Genomic DNA, 25,702 nt, shown 5'->3' with positions numbered 1-25,702 from the left:
TGGCCTCAGGAGTCATTGTGACTCGGTGTGTCTTTATTTCAGAGTTCGCTCCAGCTACCTGTTCTAGTCTGGTGTTAACTAGCCTCCTGCTGAAGTGCCACACTGTGAAACAACACTGGAGCTACACAGTGATTTGATTAGTAATACAAATTGATTGGATGAGCCGCTGATGAGTTGTACTAACTCAAACTGTGGCCTGTAGCTGCATCTCACTTCATTACTGGCTACTGCATCAGCAGCACTCAAGCTTCAATGCATACCCTCAACAGACCAGTCAGGTTGAATTTAAAGTACCACTTAACTCAAGATACAGATTTTTGTGTGTGGACTGGAGTTGGACTATGGTCAACACTCAAGTTATACCATGAGCTGACACTGCCGTGAAGACGCACTGCCTTCAGACATGCACTTCTGAGCCACCAATCCTTCTCTGTTATTTCCTTACTCCTTATGGGGAAGAGGAGAGAAATTTACAGCTGGCCTATACCAACAGTAAATTGACTAACCGGCTCAGCCACTCCAGAAGGTGAGGAGGGGAGTAGAGCCAGAATTCCACTCATTTCCCACCTCCCCCGGCACACTTGCTCAGGGGATAGAGTAGGCAGGTGAGTTAGCCCTGTTTAATTCTACACACCCAGACCCAAGGGGGGTTCTTACTTCCTGGCAGGAAATCATAGTTCAAGCCAGAAAACCTCCCAGCTTGTTCAATTCTTTTTCTAATTTGCTATATTTCTAAGAATTGTTTCTTTCAATGCAGGAATTACAGGGTGAAATTCTATGGCACTAGGTCACTACCACACATTAAAAATAACCTCTTACCACAGGGGCTGTCATCTGGAATGGAGATTTTCCTGCTATTCAACCTACATTTTCCCTTCTTAATTCCATACTATTACACCAAGTCTCACGCTGGAGTCTCATTGTTTAAATAAACTAATAGGATAACATAAGGAAAATGTCTGTCTGGTATTTTCTTGACATCAATAATGACCCAATTTCCTGAAAAGCAGACAGCCCTTGTGTAATGTTCAACTGTTGCACCATTGAACAGACAATGTGACATATGGTGCAGCATTGCTTGATTAACAAATTTGAAGGTGGCATCATCTGCATACATAAGCTAAACCCGTAGGCATCCTTGGGATTGTGAAATTGTGTGATGAGCTGATTCTGTACCTGTGACATAAAAGCTGCTAAAATCTGTCCAACAAACAAATGTTTAGGTCTGAAGAAATTGGAATTATTCCAGTTGCAATTCTTCCAGTGTTAAAAGAGCTACTTTTCATAATCTATACAATTATTTCAAAGCCTGATTCCCCAGTGCCTGCCCCAGAAAGCCCCAAAGGCAGCAGCACCCTAGAAGTCTGGTGCATGTGAACAGGATGTTGAAATTCCCTGGAAAGTATTCAAACATCCCCTGTACTCTCTGGGGCTTCATTTAAACAACCAGGTAGGTGCACTTTTGAGACGGGGAGGTGTGGGGACATAATGGTTCCATAACCTTGTGACTAAACCACACATGACCTCTGGGACACCCTTACATGGAGGCTGGGATATGCTGCTGAGGACATTCCAGCCTAGAGGCTGCAGTAGAAATTCCACTAGCATGCTGTGGGCAGAGGGAGGAAGATTCCATTCTTTGGGATTTCACTCCGGCTGCGTGCAGAGAAGTTTTGATCCTCAGCTGGTGTATATCCTTTGAAATCAATGTACATCAGCAGAGGATCTGTCTCAGAGTGTTTTCATTGGCAAGTTCCCATCTTTGGAATTCCAGTTTTATTGTTTGGTCTGACAAATCCCAAATTTGCTTCTTTTCAGTCTATGCTGCAAGGTTTATTTATTTATGTAGGCCACTTGGAGGGGGGGGGGGGGGAGTTGAGTAAGGTGGGGGTTTTCTTTTTGAACTTGTAAGGGTTGTGGATTGGGAGGTTTTAAAGTAACTGTTTCATGTGTGTATTATGAATTTGATTAGTGTGCCTACAGAGATGCAATGGGAATATTATAAATTAAACAATACTTCCTTGGCATTTTCTGGGAGGTATCCATGCTCTAGGGCTGGTCTCACTGTGGTTGGTTCTTGGAGACTGTGCTAAAAGCTACTGATTAGATTCTGCATCTCAGCCTGGGGGGATGAAAACTGCTCTTCCACCTGTAGTGACTCTAAATTAGCATGATTATGTGCCTGAGGCCCAGAGATAAAACAGATTGTCTCTCACCCTCAAGAGTTTTGAGAGGATGATAGGGCAGATCTGTTTCTCCCTTTGTCAGCCCAGTTTTTAATGCTCATAAGTAGGGCCCTACCAAAGTCAAGGCCATGAAAAATGTGTCATGGACCATGAAATCTGGTCTTCCTCATGAAATCTGGCTATTGTAGAAGGCGTTGTTGCAGTATTGCTACTTTTACTTCCTCCATTGCCTTCAGAGCTGAGCAGCCGAAGAGGTGGGGCGGGGCAGAGGTGGGGCAAAGGTGTTTGGTTTTGTGCGAGTAGAAAGTTGGCAACCTTAACCTGGGAGCAGCCCCATTTTGGATGTTGGTGGAGGAGGGGCTTTGTGGAGGGAGGAAGGACTGTGCTGCTCTGGGTGTGGGTGTGCTTGAGCCTGAGGGCAAGGCATGTGACAGACACAGCTAGTCAGGTCCTGTTGTGAGCACTTTGGCCTCAGGCTTGCATGTGTCCTGAGGGCAGGTGAAGGCCGAGGGGCTGCAGAGCCACAACCCCACTGGGACGGAGGCCCACACTGAGCAGCCCCCAGAGGAACAGCCAACTCACCAGGCTAGCGCATCTCAGTTCTATATGCACCACTGGTGGGGTTAGCAGTCTTGCGCTGTGGGAGGGGCAGGGACTCTGCCAATTTTTCACCATTGTTGAATTCCCTTAAGTTTCCCAGCCCCACTGGGGCCCATTGGTCTGTCATGTGAATGATGTGAACAGCTCCGTGCATGTAATGGTTTTGTGTCAGGAATTTCTGGACCCACATAAGCAAAGGTGGCAAATGCCCAAGTCGCAGAGGAATAGTGCAAGCTTAGTGTATGTACCAGCACCTGTGTCCAGCAGAGAGGGATGTGGGGGAAGGGGCTGTTGGCACCTGATTAGTATCAGAGGGGCCCTGTTCTTTCCACATGTCTTCAGCCAAGTCAGGATTTATCAGCGTGGTCTCCGCAGAACAGCTGTAATAAGAGGAACCACATAGACAAAAGGGGAACCTCTCAAATGATCAAAAAGAGTAGGGACAGTAAAAGAATGTTCCAATTGTAGAGAGAAAAGGAGTACTTGTGGAACCTCAGAGACTAACCAATTTATTTGAGCATAAGCTGCATCCGATGAAGTGACCTGTAGCTCACGAAAGCTTATGCTCAAATAAATTGGTTAGTCTCTAAGGTGCCACAAGTACTCCTTTTCTTTTTGCGAATACAGACTAACACCGCTGCTACTCTGAAACCAATTGTAGAGATCACTGATTTCTCCCATAAACTGTTTGGAGGCAAAACTAAAGTCTTTTCCACCAACTTGTGCTTGCTCCCTTCATGTGCAGGCCAGTACTCAGCCTTTCCTATGTAGCCTTCCATAAAATGGTCAGCATCATCCAGGTTTTATATTCAATGGCAGTTAAGTTCTGGAAATATTTTTGATAGATCTCCTCAATAAGGCCAAAGGTGAAAGAGATCAAGACTGGATGCTTTCTGCAAGTCACCCACAATTCCCAGTGGCTGCCTATATTTCACCTGGGCTTTTCCTGACAACCAGCGGCATATTAATGCCCTGGCTGGCAAATTTGCAGGGGCGGCAAATTTATAATAGCAACCAGTGGCTGCTTCCCCCCAGGGCCCGTTTGCGCCCTCCGCCCCGGCCCTGCCCCAACTCCACCCCTTCCCCTCCCCCATTGGTCCCCTTCCCCAAATCCCTGCCCCGGCCCCGCCTCCTCTCCTGAGCACGCCGTGTTCCCCCTTCTTCCCCCCTCCTTCGCGAAGCTGTTTCACGCACAAGCGCTGGCAGGGAGCGGAGGTGAACTGGAGCGGGGGAAGCTGCTGGGGGGGGGCCGGCAATTATTTCAGGGCATAGAGGCAGCAAAATCATTAATCCACCACTACTGACAACATGGAACTAACTGAATAGCCCAGTGTATATTGGGCCAGGCACGCCTTCTGCAACTCACTCCAGGCCAGGAGAAATGCCTCCAGGTTAAATTTGGGTCCAGTTGTGGAGAGTTTGACATCAAACATCAGGATCCTCTACCCTGCAGCTCCTGTTTACTCACCAGCAACTAGAATGACCCATCTGTCACAGCACTCAACAAGGGCCTTTAACTTTTTCTTTAGCTGTCTCACAACTCTGTGCAATTCCACCTTTTACCCTTTGGAAGCATCACAGTTCCATGTAATACCAAGAGTGTCAGAACAGTCATCAGCACAGGGACTGGTGTTTTAGGAAGGAAAAGAAAACTGCACAATCCAATTCATTCTGGCACACAGATGAAGGCTTTCAGCAGTCACAGTGCAAACTACAGTTGGGTAATACCTTTTAGGACAAAACTTTTTTTTTCCCCCTGAAAAATGCAGTTTCAGATTGATAGACACAAATTCACAAAATGTTTCAAATTCACCCCTCCAAGAAATCCAAAAATAGTCTAAATGTTTTGTTTTGATGATTTCAAAATGAAAAGTGTCCTCTTTTTGATTCAAAACAACTTTTAATTTTGAATTTTACTTCCATTTTATTAATTTTTGTAAAAAACCCTTGAACAGAAAATGAAATATTTAATTTTGGGTCAAACAAAAATGACCTGAAATGATTTTTTTCCCTACAATTTTTTTGGTTTGCAAAAAATTTCATTTCAGGTTAATCCAAAATGAATTTTTCAATTTTTTGTTTGGCTACTGAACAGAAAGGTTGGTCGCTCTCACAGCTCTAGTACAAATAACAAAAAAACCTTCAACTTCCTGCTACTCAGTCAGCAGAGTGAGGTTTACACAGTTAACAGGACGCAAAATATGTTTAAGAAGTATGCCAATTTAGTCTTCTCAAACTCCTAGCAACAACACTCAATCCTCTTCCTGCTGTGTCCCCACCCTCCAGGAGCACTGCTGCCTACTGGCAATTACCCTTAATTTTGATATGCCAGCAGGAGTTTTCTGAGAGGAATGCTCATAAGCCTAATTGCCAGCAGCTGTGGGGACTCCAGCTGCCTAATATAGGGTTTTAACCTCTGGCTTGCAAGGCTACATCTCAAGAATGTCCACTGTGGCACAAATTCCTAGAAAAGTTTTACCATTATTTGATCCAAATTTGTATCTTGTAGCAGCTTTTTTCACTTAATTATAGATGGTGAAAAGTAGTACAGATGGTCAGAAGATGAAATGCTATCATCCATTGTTTACCCTCAAACCATTTCTTTCCTAATGATAAAAATGGGACATTGCATTGGAGCAAATCTTCCTCACAGGCTGGACAGGACAATTTGGCCCTCTTAAAAAGGCTTTTTTATTTTATTTCCTGTATTTGATCCTTATAAGAATTTAACTAGCAGTGTCTCAGCTATCAAAAATAAATAAATGAATTTCCCAGGCTGTTTTGGTGGTTTAGTAAGGAGAAAACCAGATACAAGGAGTTCTTTTCAGATATGTACTTCTAATTACACTCATTGTGAATCTCCTACAGAAAAAAATCCCACAAACTGTAAAAACCGGTGAAGTCAGGATTCATAATAAGAGTTTGATTACTTCAAACTGAAGAACACCAGTTTAAATTAAAAGATGTCTTAGGAGACTCATTCTTCACTGCAGTGCAGTGTGTCAAAGAGAAAACAAACTGAAAAAATACAATTTAATAGAGCTATATTATTTGCTTTTAATTATGCAAATAGCATGTTCTTTTTTCAGTTTAGAAGTCCCAGTAAAAGAAGTAGATTGTTTCTTCCAATAAATATTATCCTCTGAGAGCTGTGAATTGAAGAGTACATTATATAAAAATATCAGTTTTACGTCATTGTGCTTGATTAATTTTGATGGGCATATAATACAAATCTGGAAGACATCAAAATCTTGGCAACAATCTACACATGCAGTACTGATTAATAGAAAAACACAAATTAAAATAAATCATGAACATTCATTTCTTATTTACTGGTTTGATTTCTTCATGACCCATAAAATGCAAATCAAAGCGAGTAATGTCCTCCTACCAGAGAGACAGGAAGCAAACTAAAAGTTTTGTGACTATTTCTCAACATTGTAAGCACCTGTGGCAATTCCTGTCCCCGTTCCATCTGCTTGGTACCAGCATCACAGTTGGCTTAGCTGGGCAGTTCAGGAATCTTCCTGGCACAGGGAAATCCCAAAATGGCATGGAGTAGGTTTAAATGGCATAGAGGGACTTGTGTCAGCGCACCTGGGTGAATTTCACCTTCATGAACAGATCATGGATTTTGAGCAGTGGTAATCCAATCATGGAATTTCACAACAGCAGGACAGTTTATAAAAACAGATTTGTAAAATCAGCACTTAAATTTCAGACTGAGGTATTATGTAAAGCGTGCGCTAACCTGGGCTTAACTCGTTTCAAATTTTCAAACATGGGTGCCTACGTTTAGGTACCTACGCCTCTATTTAGACACCTGAACAAAGTGGTCTGATTTTTCATAGATGCTGAACATCCACAATTCCCACTAACTACAGTGAGAGCTATGGGTGCTGAATATCTCCGTAGAGCTGCATGTTTGGAAATTTTGGCCTTTTATATTAAAATTTGCTAGTAGAGTTGAGGCATGCTGCTCCACATGCAATCACTCAAAGCCCTCAGTTACACATAATATTATCGTTCCCTAAAACATAACTTTTAGTTTGAAGTCCTACATTTTGGTTATACCAATGCCACCCCAGATTTACCATTTTCTAATTCTGTGTATTTGGGAATCTCTGAATTCAAAAAACCTACAGGGCTTATTTACCATGCATCCTGTGCAAAGCAAGCCAATCTATTACTAATACATTTATGGCTAAGTTACTGATGACCTTGTAAACCTGACTTGAGCTATTAATTAAAATGTTACCAAATAAGAAATAGATATTAATAGCCAGACCAAACATGCTGTGTGGCCTTTTCCAATTCTGTGATATAGTTTCAGGTGGGAACAGTCCCCTACAAATAAGAATTGCCCTGTTCTTAGGGTATTAGAAGACTTAAAAAAAAAATCTCACATACTGTAATAATAAAATAGTCCCTAAACAGCAATTACTGAAAGAATTCGAGCCTAGTAACCCCAGTGTATCTTGCCATCCTGTGATCGCTAACTGAGAGCTAGCATAAGGTCTGGGGTTTGTGAAAAGTGAGTCTCAAATATATTATTGCCCCAAATGTGTACAGCTACTAAATGTGATGACCTGAGGCTGAGTAGTTGGAACACCATAGGATGCATGTGAACCTGCAGCTAGAGAACCACTTTTATGCAAGTTGTCACAGATCCCAACACTCTGAGACCCGTCCAGGCCATCTGATAACCTGCATCAAAACAGACACCTGCGCCCTCTGCTCCAGGATGCTGGGTATTGAATATGGTCCCCAAATAAACCAGCTCCTGAAAAGAAGCTAGAGCAAGGTTGGTTTACTTCCCTTCGCCATCCCCTCCTCCCTGCAATTTGTGCTTCCAGGAATCAATGGCCCCAGTTTAATTGTCCAAGTGTGTGTGGATGAAAGGGCCTTTCCCTCAAAAGGACTGAAGCCAGGACCACCATGAAGTTGGTGAACATTTGATTGGCTGCAGCCAGGCAGAGCTCTGAACTCCGAATGGCATCTCAGAACAAAAAGAATTATCACAGCAAATTCTTGTGGGCTAGTTGAAAATTAATGTGCATCTGTTGTATTTATTTTGATGTAATTTGAAGAGTCTGTTTTTGACTGTATGCATCATGCAGATCAAGAGCACAAAAACGTTCACCTACAATTATTTAAGATCACAGGGTAAGTACTCCGTGTGAACAGGATGAGCCCCAGAGGAAGGAATTTATGGTGTTATGATCCAGGATTTAATGGAAAAAAGCAGACACTTAGGACCTGGCTCTGATCTCAGTTATGTTGGTGTAAATCAGGAGTAATTCCATTGAAATCTATGGAATTATACTAGTATAAAACTGGTGTGAAGCCAGAATCAAGCCCTTAGGGTCAAGCGTATGTTCTATATGTTTTGGTCCAATGTGTCTCAAAACAGGTCTTCAGCTACTATGATGATTGTTATAAAGTGACACTGAATGTCCTGAATTCCCTTCTTTTTGTGTAGATCTTTGAGAAAAAGGAGATGGAAGGAAGGAAGCTCTCCAGAGCATTGAGATATATGCCTTGGAGTAGCTAAGCGAAGTGGTGATTAGCAACCAGAGATCTGAAGATGAGAGTACTCTTAGCTGGACACAGCCCTGGAACAAACCCCTTATGATTTGATCCTCCTAGGGCCTAAACACTTCACTGGATTTGCTTCAGTGCTCTAAGTCCTCTTCCTGCACCTCTCTATCTAAAGGCTGCAGACTCTAAGTAGGGTATGGGGTTGTGGGGGAGAATTTTACTTTTGTTTCAGAGAATCAGGCAGTTTTTCCTTGAGTGAAATGAAAGGCAGCATTGATGGTTGCCTATAGGTAAAGCTAGAGGTTGGGAAGAGAAAGTGACTGGACCATAGAAGCATCTTCTCTTGCTTCATTGTTTGGCTTCAGGGTCCAGTATCTCTGCCTGGTCTTTGGATGCAATTTAAGATTTCACTCCCTTAGCTCCGTCCAGAGGTGGGGTTTCCCCCATTTCAATATATTCTAGTCAAGACAAAGCTTTATCACAAATTCTATATCAAGTCTTAACACTTGGAGACCTTGGACATTTCTGCATGGTTTACTCCCCTAAACGATATGAAAAAGGCACTGGATGACACCACAAATAAGTTTCCTCCAAAGAAACCCGCTTTCTCTGGTTACTGGTGTGTCCATAGCAGAACTTAAGAGACTAATGAGGTGTTAGATTGGAAAGCTCTTGGACTTTTACAGTTTGGCCATGTGAAAACCAGTGATAATGAAGTCTAATTATTTCTTTAGACATTGGTCCATGGGAGGTTTTCATGGACATCCGATATAGGCCAGATTTGTCCCCCAAGATTGGATTTTGGTGCATTAATCATGCACTGAAATCTTCTGAAATGGGCAGTTTTGAGGAAGCCACCTGCTTGTATCCTAGTAAACTGGCCTAAGACTGAAATCTGCATATAGGTTCAGGAAAGCTCGAGCAATTAAGTTTTCTTGTATCCAAGGCCTTTGGCTAGAATTCTTCCATATTGTTTTCTTTGATTTTAAATCACTATAACATTATAGTACTGGAAAATAAAACTATCAGTTTGATGTAGAAAAGCAATGAAAATAGAGGGTGGGTGGGTTTCGGAAAAAGAACATGAGATGTCCATGAGTCTACAATAAATAGATTTACCTGCTCCCTAAAATAGCCTAATCCAAAGCTACCATCACCTCCTGTTCATGGAGACACAGAACTGGAACCTGAACTTAGAAGCTGTTTGCTCCCAGGGAGGTTTCTGCTCTAAAGGGAGAGTCCAAAACTACTGAACCATTCCAAAGTATGCTCCAGAAAGGAGTAAAGGGAAAAAGGAAACAAGACGACACTCTCAGATCCTGCACTGCTAAAGGGTTAAAGAAGAGTCACCGTTTACCCTAGATAGTAAATCTACAGAGTTGGGTCCCTCCCCTGAATAGATAACAAAGTGTTTAGTTTCTTTCCATTTGCTAGTAGGTTGTATTAGCCACTACCTTGCTATGGTACATGTGGTTGTTTGTAAATATGTGGCAAGATCCTGCAAATGGACCTGCCCAGGAACATGCCAAAGAGCTCCATTACATTCAGTGGGGTACTCTGCAGCTATAAGGATGTGCTTGGTGGATTCCTTTGCTGAACATTGTTTTAATTCTGTACACACAAGACATGAGTCATGAAGAGATGACTAACATGGAACCTGCTCAATTTTGCCTTAAGCATTTTAGGTGATAATCAAGATTTTTCTTTTGCACTAAAAGCATTCACCAATTGTTTCCTAGGTTAAAAATATTTAAAAAGGAAAAAATGTTCTGATTGGCTAACATACAGAAGAATCCCTATATCTGCTGGTGACAATGTTTCATAATTAAAGGTCATCTGTGATTTCTGCATTTTTTGAAAATTAATTCTACAAAGAGCATGAAAAAAATGAAAAGCACTTTGATTAAAAAGCCACAACCTTATTTATTAATGTTGCACAATCATATCTTACATACCAGAATAACAAGGTCCTCTTGCTACCACTGTTATCTCTTTTTGATGCTTGCAAGCAGCTCTCCTGAGGAAGCATTCATTTTGGTAAGTGTCTCCATTTGATCCACAAACAGGAATGTAATTTGTATGACACTAAAAAAAGAAAGTACCAAATAAATTCAGTCATGCAATCACACATGAATAATCTTTAATATGATACACATGAATGTATAGGAAAATAGTAATGCAGAGAGGACTGCTAGTTAACAGTAAATCATCATTCTGTTTGGTTAAGAATGACTTAAAATATCCTTTCACAGGCCATGGGAATGACAGACTATCTCTGTAGAGGCTACAGGGATTAATTTAGTAGGAAAGATTAAAAGAATTAAATATGTGTAGCGAGGCTGTATAATCACTAAGGGGAATACAATAATCATCTACAAAGTATTTGAAGGGTAAAAAACACCAAGAAGGGAGAAAAGTCCTTTAAGGTAAAACAAGAATGTATAATTAGGAGTAAGGGAATGAAACTGAGCAAAGAAAAAATTAAGGTGAACATCAGGGAAGATTTCCTGGCTGCAAGATCATTTAGACTGTGGAATTGTCTTTCAAGGAAGATGGCAAAAATCCCATCCCTTGAATATTCATACTCCTATTTAGTATGTGATTTTTTAAATTTAGTCAACATCTGTCATAATACTTTTGTGTTGTTGTTATATATCAAAAGATATTGGGATAGGTCCATTTAAAAAAAAGAAAGGACGCCATGAAAGGCTTTGGCACAGTATTTTAGTACTAGCTGTCCTAGCCTAACAAAGACAGAGTAAGTGTCTCCTGTACCCAGTGTACATAAAAACAACATAGAAAACATACTGTAACCCCTCCATCCCCACCTTCCAAATACCCAGGGAAAGAAATACCATTCCACTCCCCACCAAAATCAAGGAAAAAACTCCCAATGACTATTTAGGGTCTGATCCAACTCTCATAGTACACCACTTTCTGATCCATATTACCACAAGGAAAAACAGGGACTAAGGCCTGGTCTACTCACAGACATTGCATCTGTTTAACTAAAGGTGTGATGCTAAACGGATTTAGCTAAACTGGTGCAAGAGTGTCTGCACACAAGGTTGCACTGGTGTAAATTTTATGTTTAGACAAGCCCCCCAAATGCTTTGATGTCTGGATCAGCTTCTTTGAGACTGCAGTTGTTTATTTTTCAAATGTGTATAATTTATCAGAATCTCTTTTGGCATACAAGCAATCAAAGTATTTCATTTTTAAAGTTAATTTTAAAGGAAATTATTCTTCCTTCCCTGTCACCCAATCAGAAGTGACCAAGAATGTAATAAACTCCACACACAGAAACAATTCACATTACTGCTCTGAAAAGTGTTCAGAGCATCTCTGTGGTTCTTTTAATTTATTGAGCAGCCTGCAGACATTCTACCCTGGCCTGTAAACCTGTCAGATCTCATGCTAGCAGGGCCAGGGCTAGTCATTGCTGGGATGGGAGAAGTTTTTTTGGAGAACTATATTTTCCAATGCCTATGTGTATTCCCCACGTTCAATCAAGATGTTGCTGTGTGCTCTTTAAAAGCTGCCAGTTTCCACTGTATTTCAGTGATACGTGAAGTAATGCCTGCTTTATAGTTTGTGTTTTTAATGCTTTGGGAACTTTGGATGACATAAATGTCAATCATTTTTATTTTATTGAAATCCTGCAAAATAGCCTGTAAATTGCTCTGCAAGGATCAAACACTGAAACATCTTTATCAAAAGTGTAGTGAACACATTTTCCCCCTCGTGAGCACAAAAACAAAACTATCCTTTTAAGGTTTACAGCTGCTGAATGTCAGGACATCATTAAAAATGTGCAAGGTCACTGCAGGGAGAGCACTGGAGAACCCCCTAGCTACTTGCAAGCAACCTCGTTTGCAAATGTAATTCTGGAGTCTTAAAGTTCAAAATATCACCTAAACTCAATAGATGTGGAAGACAGAAAGAAAGAGTTGTTCATAGATGGACTAAATCCCCTGGCGCTATTCCTTCAATGATGTTACATTTGTTTCAATGACATCCTTATATTTGACAGCAAGTCATTTCCAAAAGGGCTTCTAAGAGGAAGTTATGATGCATTAGTACTTAAACTTCTAAAGGTTTAAAAACCTAAGAAGAAACGAGACAAGACTGGGATGTTGGTCACTGGTTATTCCTATACATTCAGGGACAGAATCTCTCATGTGGAGGAGCTCAACTCAGCAAGGAGAGCGGGGGGCATCTGGGACTTGGTTACAGCCCCCTGAATATGAGGGAAGATCTGTGCCAGCAATTATTTAAAGCAACTTTGTAGTTGCTCTGTTTAACAGTATCCCATTTGTCATCCAGGACATCTCTGTTACGGGGGTGGACAAGGGGTGAGTAAAGTGGATCCACCTCCATCGGCTTTACACCAGCTGAGAACTGTCCTTCAATAGGGACATTTTCAGCTAGCTAATCCAGACTAGTTTCTTTAGTTATGAAACTGCCAAGATAGAACAGATCTTTGAAAAACAACTGCAGCATCCCTAGAATATCGACTGAAATTTTTATCTGTTTCTCTTGCCAGGCACGACTTTTCAATTTATATGCAGAGCAGCTGAAGGGACACTGTCAAGCTGGTTCTGTGTGGTTGTTGTTTTAATAAGTCTTTAATTTGGGATATTTTGGTGGTGCCAGTTGCAGCTCCTTAATTAAGGCTGAGTTGAGGTTTGCACTTAAAATAAATATTCAACCTCTTTGTTACATATGAAAAAAATACATATATTTTAAGCAAGGGGCATTTTCTGTTGATTCCCTCATTCCATTTCCTTCTTTTGGTGGAAACCGATTTTACGGCTTGTAAATTCCTATGTGCTGAGAATAGCAACTTTTAAGTTAAGCTGAGGAGGTGGAAATGTGCACCAACAAAAATACAATATGTTCTAACACTTTGAGCATTGCAAACAGAAATAAGACAAGACAGAATAACCAGTGATTTGTGATTTATTGATTCAAAAATCATGAATCAGGCACCTCCAAATATCATGAAATTGTCTTTAAAATCATATTTTAAAAAGTGAGAAATGTTGTGTTTTTGTCATTTGCTTTCTGTTTTTTGAGACTTCAGAGGACACTCCGGTTACATTTTAAAGTTTTTTTCCATATAACCATTATGGTTAGAAGCATACTTAAAAAAAAAAAAAAAAAAAAAATCAAAGCTGAGATTCTCACATGACTCCAGGAGCTCAGGGTTTTGAAAAAACCCACCAAAATATGAGCCTTACAATGAAATTGTGAAATTTGGCAACAATGTCAACTAGTCATAGGATGGCCACTGATTTAGCAGTTTGAAAATAATTTAGCACGCTGTATCCAATAATTTAGAAAGCTAAAGAAACCTGAGTGTCTTGCAATCATTTTAGATTCTGGCGCTACAAAGCTGGCCATACAGATAAGGCACAAGTTTACTAAGAAACTTGATTTGAAGAAAGGTAGTTTTGAAGGGCATATTTGATAAGGGCAACCTGTAGCTTTACTCTCATTCAGAACAGTAGGAGATGGTAACCTTTTTGAAAGGGGGCAATTCTTGGTAGAATTTTCTGAAGCTGAACATTATCCTTTGCTAAGGGAGTAACTTTTAGTTATAGAGAATAACGGGAAAAAACTAACAATAATGCTTTAAAAATTGTTCAGCTGTAGCCTGTGCTGAAGGTTTTGATGTGTTTTAACTGTATGGTAAGTTTGACAAGTCTGTGTTATTCTGTTAGGATCATTAGGGCCAAATAAGGGTGTGATGCAGGGTGATGAATATCTTAATTCATTTAATTCCTAAGACAACTAATGGATTTACTTGTATGATCTCAGAAAATTCATTCTATACTCAGAGTCAGTGCTATAAGTTTCAGGAGGATACACATTCTCTTCCTCCCTCCCTGCCTCGTGAACATCAAATGTACAATGCCTGCTCTCCTACCCATCCTTGGACCTATGACGCAGAATGTCCTAATGAGGCTGTGCAGGGGAGTTGGTTGGGAGCATAGTCCCTCTAACTCAATGTCAGGGTGATTCACAACCTGTACTAGTACATATTTAGAATCTAGAGAACACGTCTGATCAGATTGGACAAATGTTTAGGTAGCTGAAACTTTAAAACTAACACACTTCTCAGTGTTCCTATAAATAGCCCAGTATTTCAAATCACAGCAGATACAAAAGTGCAAAGTCCTTACCTGAAACTGACATGCACATTTCAAGCCATCTCCATCTTCTTTACACACTCCCCCATATTTACATGATGACTCATCACACGCTCTCACATCAGACTCCCTTACATTTAATTCTGTAAAAGGGAAAAAAAGAAAAAAAGATGGATAACGTAGTATGATTTAATTTTTGGTATAATAATGTCAGCTTCATCTTTAAACCGGTAATTTTCCCACACAGATATTTTTTTTAGAAGTAGACACTCTTGTTCCGGTTGCTGTGTGCCAACTGGCTACCAGAGGTGTAGCTGTTCCACTCGCACTGTATGTACAGCTACATTCTGCCTCACCACACAACCAGGCGCGCGCACACACACACTGCCAGAAGAGTTATTGTCTTCCATATTCTCACTAGCAGTGCTCTCCTTAATACACAAACGGCCCATTCCCCAGACAGATAATAGCAGGAGTCAAGATACACACACACAAATATATAGACCATGTCCCCTCTGCCCCTTCTGCTTTTCTTGTCACAAAGCCTGAAGGAGGAGCTGTGCTGTGGATTTTAGGGGAGGCTAGAATCTGTTCAGAAAACATCTGTCCTGCATTCCAGCCCAGTTTGCAAGCCACACTGTGATCCTTCATATAAATATGTACCATATTATTATTGTTGATCAGTATTATGGCAGCACCTAGGAGCCCCAGTCATAGACCAGGACCTCACTATGCTAGGTGTGGTACAATAACAGAACAAAGTGTTTACACTGCAAAGTGAAGGCGTGATTGTAGCAGGGATAGGAGTACCCATGTTAGCTTTAGTCTAGCTACCGTGGGCAAGAGTAGCAGTGTAGACGTAGTGGCATGGGGTTCAGCATGGGCTAGCAACCAGAGTACAAGCCCTGCTCAGGTTGCTAGCCCAGGCCACCCATTCTACACGGCTATTACTACCCATGCTAGCTAGATAAAAGCTAAGACAAGTAGGCCTACCCCTGCTATAATCACACCTTCACATTGCAGAGTAGGCATGCCTTAGAGTACTCTAAGGCCTTTGTCTCTGCAAAACTTTTGTCATTCCGGGGTGTTAAAAAACCACACCCCCAAATGACAAAAGTTTTACTGATGAAAAGCACCAGTGTGAACAGCGCTTTATTGGCAGAGGCACTCTCCTGCTGACAAAGCCACTGCTGCTCCTGGGGAGTGGAAGTTTTTTGTCGGCAGGAGAGCTCTCTCCTGCTGACAAACTGCAGCTACACTGTGTGCCTTTTAGCAGCACGGCCCTGTCGCTCAAAGCAAGATAGTGGAGACAAAGCCTAAGACAAGAGGCAACAGACTGAGCGACAGACAAACAGACTTGGGGAGCACAAAGCAACAATACTGATCAGCATGATAGGTATATGATAGCATGGTCTCAGCGGACCAACTGCCTAACTGTTGTCAAGTTTTTTTTTATAGGCATCACATCAAAGAAGAGCTTTAAGGGGGGAGGGGGGATTTGAATATTATTAACCCCACACATAAACATGAAAAGTAAGGGGGGGGATTACTTAAAGAGCTCAGAGCTTAAATCTCACTGAAGACAATGGGAGTTGTACCATTGACTTCAGTGGAAGCAGAGGGAGACCAGCACTGTGTGCTTTTAAAAATCCCACTCTAACAGTTTAACACAGTGGTGGGCAACCTGTGGCCCACGGGCCGCACGCAGCCCATCAGGGTAACCCGATTGCGGGCTGCGAGACACTTTGACGTTGACCGTCCGCAGGCATGGACCTCCGCAGCTCCCAGTGGCCATGGTTTACCGTTCCCACCAATGGGAGCTGCGGGTGGCCGTGCCTGCGGATGGTCAATGTCAGCAAAATGTCTCGCGGCCCGCAATCAGATTACCATGATGGGCTGCAGGTTGCCCGCCACTAGTTTAGCTTGATAACATTTTTTTAAACGGAAAAGGAACTTTCCTGCTTTGGGCTAGGTTTGTGTTAGAGACCTACAGAGCTCTACAATAGTACAGACCACAAACACAGATCCATTTACACCGATGTTTTTCAGAACTTTCTTTACCACTTTTGATAATAATTTGAAGAAAACTGTATTCAGGGGGATGGGCTGAATAAAAGCAGAAGTGAAAGGAAAGAACTTCTCACTCTTCAGGAACTGTGAAATGTAGGTGAAAGTTAAAAACAAAATAGTTATGATAATCATTTACAGGACAATGCTCATGGCAACCTTCCTGCTAAAAATGTCAATACTCAGGCACCACAGAGATGGACACTGGATAAAACCACAGGCGATGTCATCACTGGTGACACTGGCAGTGGAAACCCAATAGAAAACATAGAACATACTTTCATCATGCTTTGATGCCAGTTTAAGAAGGAAAAACATATTGCCAGACTTTATAAGGTAGGCGGTGTGGAACCTAGTGCACGCTACAGTGAGGTTACTCTAGGGGGCAGCATGAACCAATAGGTTAGGCCCTGGGCTTGGAGCAAGGAGATCTACACTCTACACCTGGCACTAGCACCGACCTGTGAGGTGACCTTGGGCAAGTCATTCTACCTCTGTCCCCCAGCCTCCCCATCTGTAACATGGAGATAATTATACATACCATCATCTGTAAAGTGCTTTGAGATCTACAGACAAAAGAGCTATGTCAGACCTTGCTATTATTAGCTGAATGATGAAGCGCCATCGGCAACCGCCAAATTAGGTAAACATGAAAAGATATAAATGAAGACTTTAATGTGCTCGTTAACTACCCTGGTTGCCACACCAGCTAGGTGCATGTGTAATAACCCGCACCCTGGCACTAGCACCTGCTGCAGTTGTGATGCAGCAGCACAGAACGCTGTCCTGGGGAGAGAGACGTCCAAGGAGAGCGCAGCTTGAGCTGGGGAGGGGGCTCAGAATCCACCCAAAGGGGCAGTCAGAAAAAGCCGTTAGAGAAGGAGAAGGCTGGAGATGCTGAGCTAACAGATGAACTGGAGCCTGGGTAGGAGGTGAGGGGATAAAATGAAAGAAGAACAGGAGAATAAAAGTAGAGGACTAGGAAGTGAGGAGGAGGAAAACAGGAAAGGTTTTGGGCTAGGAGAAGCAGAAAAAAAGCAGACCTGGGTACGTGAGCAGATGCTGTTAGAGAAGGGAAGAAGAGGGAAATCAAATCTACAGACTTACCAGAGAGAATATCCAGGGAGAAACCTGAAAGGAATTGGTGAAAAAAGGAATTGATCAAAAAGCTGTGCTAGATGTAAACAGATCCTGGAAGCAATCAACAAGAAGCCCACCCACAAAGGACCTAAAAGACATGAACACAGAGAGAGAGAGAGAGAGAGAGAGAGAGAGAGATTGTGTGAACATCTATTGACTGAACACAGTTCAAAAGCACCTAATGGACAAATGAGGGCCACTAGGTGAATAAACCCCACTTGTGGATAAACTCATTGAAGAGAGGGACAGCCACAGGAATGCTGAATTGGAGGAGCACTTTGAGCTGAAGAAAGCAAAGAACAGGACAGCAAGAATGCAGCTGTACTTACAGCCAAGGAGAGGAAAAGTTGATTCTTCTCTGAAGTGACACTGTATTGTAAAGTAATCTCTTTTATTCTTGTTAATAACAATGCACGTGGTACTAACTGCACAGCGTGTACAAGCTCACAAAGGTTAATGAGATGGTAACGTATAGTTTATTACTATAAATAGTAAGTCTTTGGTAATGTTCTATATTATTTATACTCCAGAGACAACTTTGGTGTTTTCCCGTATAAAGTTTTAAAAATCTAAAATTAGCCCCCTTGTCTTGGTTTGCCTCTGCCTCTCCTCATAGTTTGGCTAGGCTAGGCTAGCCAGGTCACCACATGTGTTCTCAAATGATAACTGTGATGCTGTGTATAAGAAAGGTGACCATTTATATCACTGTTACCACAGTTACACAATTTCCATAAATCTTATACAAAATGTATCATGTAAGGTGTCAATGGAAAAGTTATGGTTTGCTAAGTATGATTATCTTGTTTATATGCATGTATTATCTTTATATCTGAAGTTATGAATATTGGTTACGTACTTTTATCTTAAACATGTTTTGTTCCTGACACCCTCCAGATAGATTTACATCAGGGATAGACAGCTATGTGTTGATGACCCATTAAGGACACTCCAGTCTCATAATGGCCCATTAAAAAAAACCCTCATCCCACCCAGTAGGTCTTTCTGTGGATGCCTCAGACAGCGAGGAGCCAATGGCCACTCCCTGTGATTCAGCAAACCATGTAAGAACATGGGATATGCTCATGTGACCCTGGACTCCATCTTCGGCCAGTAACTTTCCTTACAAAGGGCCTGAGGGCTTTGTTTGGGACAGTAAATTTTCATGCACATGGCTAAGGATATAAAAGACCCCTGAAACACCTCCATTTTGCCTCTTTCCTGCTCCAATTCTCTGGATTGTGGATTTACAAACTAAAAGGAGCATCTTAAACTATGGACTGAGGACCTTCCAATCTCTTGGCAGTTACCAGAGAGACTTTACAAGCCAGCAGCCTATTCCATCACTGCTGCAAACCTGGTATAAGGACTTTGCAGTCAGTGTTCATGTCTCATTCCTCATCAGTAGCCAGCCCAGGCCGGTGAAACTAATGATCCAACCCAGGGACCAAATTCAGTGATGAATCCTGGTCACGTGTCACCTGAGGCATGTTGTGCATACACTAATCATAGAATATCAGGATTGGAAGGGACCTCAGGAGGTAATCTAGTCCAACCCCCTGCTCAAAGCAGGACCAATCCCCGACTAAATCCTCCCAGCCAGGGCTTTGTCAAGCCTGACCTTAAAACTTTTAAGGAAGGAGATTCCACCACCTCCCTAGGTAACGCATTCCAGTGTTTCACCACCCTCCTAGTGAAAAAGTTTTTCCTAATATCCGACCTAAATCTCCCTCACTGCAACTTGAGACCATTACTCCTTGTCCTGTCATCCACTACCACTGAGAATAGTCTAGACCCATCCTCTTTGGAACCACCTTTCAGGTAGTTGAAAGCAGCTATCAAATCTCCTCTCATTCTTCTCTTCTGTAGACTAAACATCCCCAGTTCCCTCAACCTCTCCTCGTAAGTCATGTGTTCCAGTCCCCTAATCATTTTTGTTGCCCTCCGCTGGACTCTCTCCAGTTTCTCCACATCCTTCTTGTAGTGTGGGGCTCAAAACTGGACACAGCACTCCAGATGAGGCCTCACCAATGTCGAATAGAGGGGAACGATCACGTCCCTCGATCTGTTGGCAATGCCCCTACTTATACATCCCAAAATGCCATTGGCCTTCTTGGCAACAAGGGCACACTGTTGACTCATATCCAGCTTCTTGTCCACTGTAACCCCTAGGTCCTTTTCTGCAGAACTGCTGCCTAGCCATTCGGTCCCTAGTCTGTAGCGGTGGATGGGATTCTTCCGTCCTAAGTGCAGGACTCTGCACTTGTCCTTGTTGAACCTCATCAGATTTCTTTTGGCCCAATCCTCCAATTTGTCTAGGTCCCTCTGTATCCTATCCCTACCCTCCAGCGTATCTACCACTCCTCTCAGTTTAGTGACATCTGCAAAGTTGCTGAGGGTGCAATCCACACCATCCTCCAGATCATTTATGAAGATATTGAACAAAACCAGCCCCAGGACCGACCCCTGGGGCACTCCACTTGATACCGGCTGCCAACTAGACATGGAGCCATTGATCACTACCCGTTGAGCCCGACAATCTAGCCAGCTTTCTATCCACCTTATAGTCCATTCATCCAGCCCATACTTCTTTAACTTGCTGGCAAGAATACTGTGGGAGACCGTATCAAAAGCTTTGCTAAAGTCAAGGAACAACACGTCCACTGCTTTCCCTTCATCCACAGAGCCAGTTATCTCGTCATAGAAGGCAATTAGATTAGTCAGGCTTGGACTTGCCCTTGGTGAATCCATGCTGACTGTTCCTGATCACTTTCCTCTCCTCTAAGTGCTTCAGAATTGATTCCTTGAGGACCTGCTCCATGATTTTTCCAGGGACTGAGGTGAGGCTGACTGGCCTGTAGTTCCCAGGATCCTCCTTCTTCCCTTTTTTAAAGATGGGCACTACATTAGCCCATACTAAGAAGATCCCAGACCTGTTTCCTTCTGTCCAAACTAACATCTTGACCTGTCTCTCTGACGTCTGCATGTGGCTGGCTAGCTGTCAGTGCAAGCTAAATATGACTAAAACCAAGCTCTTAATATTCCTCCACTCCAAGCCCTTCCTGCTACCTTCTTTCTCCAACACCGTGGACAATGCTGCCACCCTACCCATAACCTGAGTGTCATCTTCAACTTGGACCTGTCTTTAGATCCTCACATCCAGGCTACGTCTAAGTCTTGCAGATTCTTTCTGCATCACATCTGAGATATGGCCTTGCCCATCCACCCACACAAAACACTCTCATCCAAGTTTTCATCATCTTGTATCTTGATTACTGCAACATCCTTTTCTCTGGCCCGACAAATGCATCTTGCCCCACTTAGATTCATTCAAAATGCTGATGCAAAGGTCATTCTCCTATCCATCACTTTGACCATGTCACCCCTCTCTTTGCATCCCTCCATCGGCTCCCCGAACCTGCCTGTATCCATGTGTTGTCTTTTACCTAGATTGTCAGCTGTTCAGGGAAGGGACTCTTATTTGTTTTGTTTGTACAGTACTTAGCACAGTGGGGTCCTGGTCCATGATTAGTGCTCCTAGATCATAGAATATCAGGGTTGGAAGGGACCTCAGGAGGTCATCTAGTCCAACCCCCTGCTCAAAGCAGGACCAATCCCCAACTAAATCATCCCAGCCAGGGCTTTGTCAAGCCTGACCTTAAAAACTTCTAAGGAAGGGGATTCCACCACCTCCCTAGGTAACGCATTCCAGTGTTTCACCACCCTCCTAGTGAAAAAGTTTTTCCTAATATCCAACCTAAACCTCCCCCACTGCAACTTGAATGTTATGATAATACTAATAATAAACAATTAGCACAGAATAAGGGGGCTATTGCAGAGAATATAACAGAGAATTTGCCTCCTATTCTCTAAAGCAAATAAAAATTTCAAGGTCATTTTCCAAGGTGTAACTTTCTTCACCATAATGCAAGCAGAACTGTAAGTATGCTGTGCAGTCCAAGAATCCTGTAGCCCACAAACTTTCACTTCTCCTGAAGCTGAGAATTCCACCCATCTGCAAGGCTGAGTCCTTGCTCTCTGGGCTCACCTTGCTCCTCCCTACTCGGCCCTTCGGCTGATCCATGGGCTCTATTTCTTTCTCTCATAATTTAATGCATGAGATAGTGCTCATCATGAGGAAAACTAAGCAAGTATCACCCCATGGATTTTTCTCAATATTGATCTGTCAGACACTCTGTCTTGCCCTGCAGTACAGGCCAAGAGACCCACTCCCAAACTGTGGGGCAGCAGTAGGCCTGGCCTGGGCCATCCATGTGGCAGCCTCTCACCTTTGCAGCAGCTATGTATTGTGGCAGTTGTGGAGCCAGTCCTTGGCAGTATGGCTCTGATGCAGCCACACTGCCAGAATCTCCCCTCGCTCCCAGGGGACCTAACTATGGAGAGGGCTCTGTGGAAAAGATAATACAACCTTTTGTGGGTATGTTCTGCAGGGCCAGAGGGAGGAATCCCACTCTGCCAACACCCAAATAAGAGGGTGCCCATAGCTTCTCCCCATGTGGATCCTTATCTGACAGATATCCCTCTGCAGGATTCCAGAGACGAATCTCATTTCTCTAGAGGCAGAGGATCTCACTGTCCATGGGGGAGGGGAGAGATCTTTGTGTAGTTGTGGGATGGAGAGGAGGGGATGAGCAAAGGAAAGGACAAAACAAGCCCCAGTAACCTACTGGATTCTGGAGGAGGAGAGTAGCTTTAGACTGAACCCACTTCTACCAACCAGATTTACTGCAAAGACACTAATGTAGCTCTGTATGAATGCCCCGGGAGAGGGGAAAGAGAGAAGAACAAAATTAAAACAAACAAAAGTAAAACTAGATGGACCCACTCCTAATGCCCCACAAAAGTATCCCCTGAAGACAAGGGGAAGGCAGAATGAAAAATTAGAAGCATACTGCTTAATTTTAGGGGGCAGATTATATTTGTTTCTTTTGGTTTCAATTCTAAGTAATGGTTATAAAATGTACAACAAGTGGGAAGAACTATCATCGAGGAAGAAATGAATAGATACTGCCTATTCATGGAAACGGAACAAATGGTCCTTTTCCAATGCTGTATTATGCACCTAGGTACTATGGTGATGGGCATTTTTCTGTTAGATTAACATTTCTGATGAGATGTCCTCTAATCCCTGTATCCATTTGAAAATGCAGTCAAGCAAAAGTAAAAATCAGAGCCCTGACATGTATACAATTACACTTGACGGAATCACAAGTATGGTAAGAATGTGTGTTAGCCATAATGCTTTTCACACCTACAGTGTTTTATTCAAAAATGAAAATCAGTGTTAATGGTGTAATTTAAAGGCTAGGAGAAAAAAAAAAAAGATGTCTGGCACGTCTAAAATATGCTCAGCCTTGAACAAAATCCCTGCAGATAAAGAAAGATAAGGAAGATTTTCTGCAATTATTTCCAGAAGAAAGAATCATTTACCATCATATACCAGAATGGATAAGAGTAAGAACATGTAGCATGCAATTTAGGATGATTTCTTGTATGGTTATTAAATAACAACCACAACTCATTTTCAAGGCTTTAAGTAGTTGTACATAACAGTACATATCAGCATAATTGATTACTCAGAAAGGGTAAATAGTAATTCATCAAGTTCCAGGAGAAAAACATAATTAGTACAATTAAATAAAGCCTCCAAATTTATGGTAACATTTGTGACCAAGGACCTGAAAGGAGGTATTAGAAATGATTTGTTAGTATCTGTCCCTTTTAGCCAATGGGGTTCTCCACAGGCGCAGAGATCAACTTGCAGAGATCTGGCTGTAAAGCCCCAATCCAAGGTTCCCTCTTCTCCCCACCCCCACCCCTTTCCTCTCAGGAAAATTCACAGTGAGAGTTTGTATGAATAAGAAAATGTCTACAAATGGAGTAAAAACTTCAATATTTTGGATCTGCCCATGCAGCTGACTCTGCCAAATCAGCCAAACATCCTAGAACATCACATTCTGCTACAATTAGTAATGTAGAAGTTTAATTTACTAACGCACTTGCCTTTAACTGGCACCTCTTTTACTCAAGAAATAATCAGATACAAATAATTGGATACTGACATTTGTCCTGCGGACCATCAATATGTATTGATCTGAGAGGCAGCGACCCTTACACCCAAGGTATTACATTACACGTTAAAAACGGTGGGCTTGGTGTAACTGAAACCTGGGTTTGATTTTAAACAAGCTAGGGCAGACGCAGAACCAGCAACTCTGAAGGCGGATGGATTCTCATGTGAGATGGCACATTTATTAGCAGCGTTGTCAACGCTCATTACCAGTGACATTATTTCGGCCCCTATTGTGGCCAGTCTCACAATGTACCAAGAAGCTCCAGCCCTGACTCAAGTTTCAGCCCTCCTTGGGTAACCCTCCCCTCACAATTGGTTGCCTTCCCTAATAGTCCACCTTGTGAGGGAACGCAGCCAATAAGAACTGTTGCAGGAGGCAGGCAGAGCTCTTCCTCCCCTTCCTTCCATGAGACAAGAAAAGCCGACATTCTCACAGGACGGGAAGGTGGCTTTGAGGGAGCAGAAAGAGCCCAGAAGCTCAGTGTGACTCTGCTCCCAAATCTTGCCTCCCCTCCTAACAACAAAGAGTCAGTCTGCACCCCTCTCCCAAGAGAGGAGTTAATGCCCTTGGAAATGCCCCCAGACACCCTGGGAGGAGAGAAAAGACCCCACTACACCAGGCCTGGGAGAAGGGGTGAAGAACCCCTGGAGCTGCAGGAAGAGAAGTACCACCTCTGGAGCAGAGGTCAGGTGTGGCGTTGTGAGGGAGCACAATTAGTTGCTAGGCTGGGGGGGAGGGGGGGGGACAGTAATGAATTGGAATGCTGGGGTTTGGGGAGCAGCTGAAAGCTGTGCACCGTCAGGCAGCAGCGAGAGGCCCTGCAGCAGGGCCAGAATCACCTGACCCCGCACATTTTGGAGAATGGGCAACACTAACTGTAGTCTGTCACACATGCTCATCTTGGGGTGGACAACACGAGTTCAGACAGACCAAGCATACACAATATAATGTTTGTGATTTTGGGGCCAATCTCATGATTTTGGGTCATCGGACCCATGATTTTTGAACTTTTGAAGTTGGTAATACTGTATTATGGAACCGTGGGGAGGATAAAAATCCTTTCTACTAGGATTAAAACATTGAACCATATATGATATAATAACCAGCCTTTCAGAACTCTTAACATAAGCCCAGGCAGGATCCTCACACATGGCTTCCCCTAAGTGCCACAGTATGGTGTCAGTAACAGACAAGCAGGGGTGGGTGAGGCCCAGCCAGACATGATACAGACACAACTTGGTTCTTCTATACAGGTTCCTCTCACAGACTTCTGAGCGCCTCCCAGTCCAGGAGAGGCTCTTGAAATGGATGTCAGTGACTTTCCTCATTCCCTCCCCATCAAGACCCCTCTAACAACAGAGGCAGGTCACACGAGTATTCTCCAATCCCAAGTAGTCTCCAATCCCAGATGAGTGCAAACACCACCTGAAGGCTGGGATGATGTGACCATCAGAAAACCTGGGTTACATAAATATTACCAAAGTGAAGAAACGTCCTGATCTATCACAACCACCAGAATTGTTGCTAAATGAAACACCTAGCTGAAGTTATAAGCAATATTGTGCATTGCTATCCAAAAACATCTGGCTTCTTCAAGAAAACCATTCCCCCTTCCATAAACTTGTAGGTCTTGTGACACACAGTGGGCCAAGTCTAAAGACCACCAAGTTACTTTTTTTTGGTCACTTCGCATCTGAATACTGACTTATGCTGCTGTTAGAACTTCCAGTAGAAACCCTATTGGTCAAGGGTTTATAACTTAGCCATGCAAACCTGCTCCCAACTGAAGCTTGGTATTCAAGGTCTCACTTGAGAAACAAATTTGTTTACCTCATTTAACTTTTTTCAGATATTGTTTTTAGAATCAATTAACTGAAAAATAGCATACCAGTGCAAAATCAGTAAAGGCTCTGTTGTGACT

General features: G+C 42.6%; 1 protein-coding gene across 2 annotated transcripts in view; it reads right to left on the bottom strand.

The window, feature by feature from the left end:
• The window catches only part of TMEFF1 (transmembrane protein with EGF like and two follistatin like domains 1), a 219,280-nt gene that overhangs the window by 78,435 nt on the left and 115,143 nt on the right, over window positions 1-25,702 (bottom strand). Inside the window, exons 2-4 of one of the 2 annotated variants that reach the window (XM_043540318.1) lie at window positions 17,657-17,680; window positions 14,516-14,625; window positions 10,283-10,412 (exon numbers count right to left, since the gene is read on the bottom strand). In XM_043540318.1, coding sequence (XP_043396253.1) covers window positions 10,283-10,412; window positions 14,516-14,625; window positions 17,657-17,680 — 264 coding nt within the window. The remainder of the gene's footprint in view (window positions 1-10,282; window positions 10,413-14,515; window positions 14,626-17,656; window positions 17,681-25,702) is intronic. The other variant, XM_037893403.2, reaches the window with a different exon arrangement.

Source organism: Chelonia mydas, chromosome 2 (genome assembly GCF_015237465.2).
Source record: "Chelonia mydas isolate rCheMyd1 chromosome 2, rCheMyd1.pri.v2, whole genome shotgun sequence".
Classification (NCBI taxonomy): domain Eukaryota; kingdom Metazoa; phylum Chordata; order Testudines; family Cheloniidae; genus Chelonia; species Chelonia mydas.
This window is presented reverse-complemented; position numbering and strand designations above follow the sequence as displayed.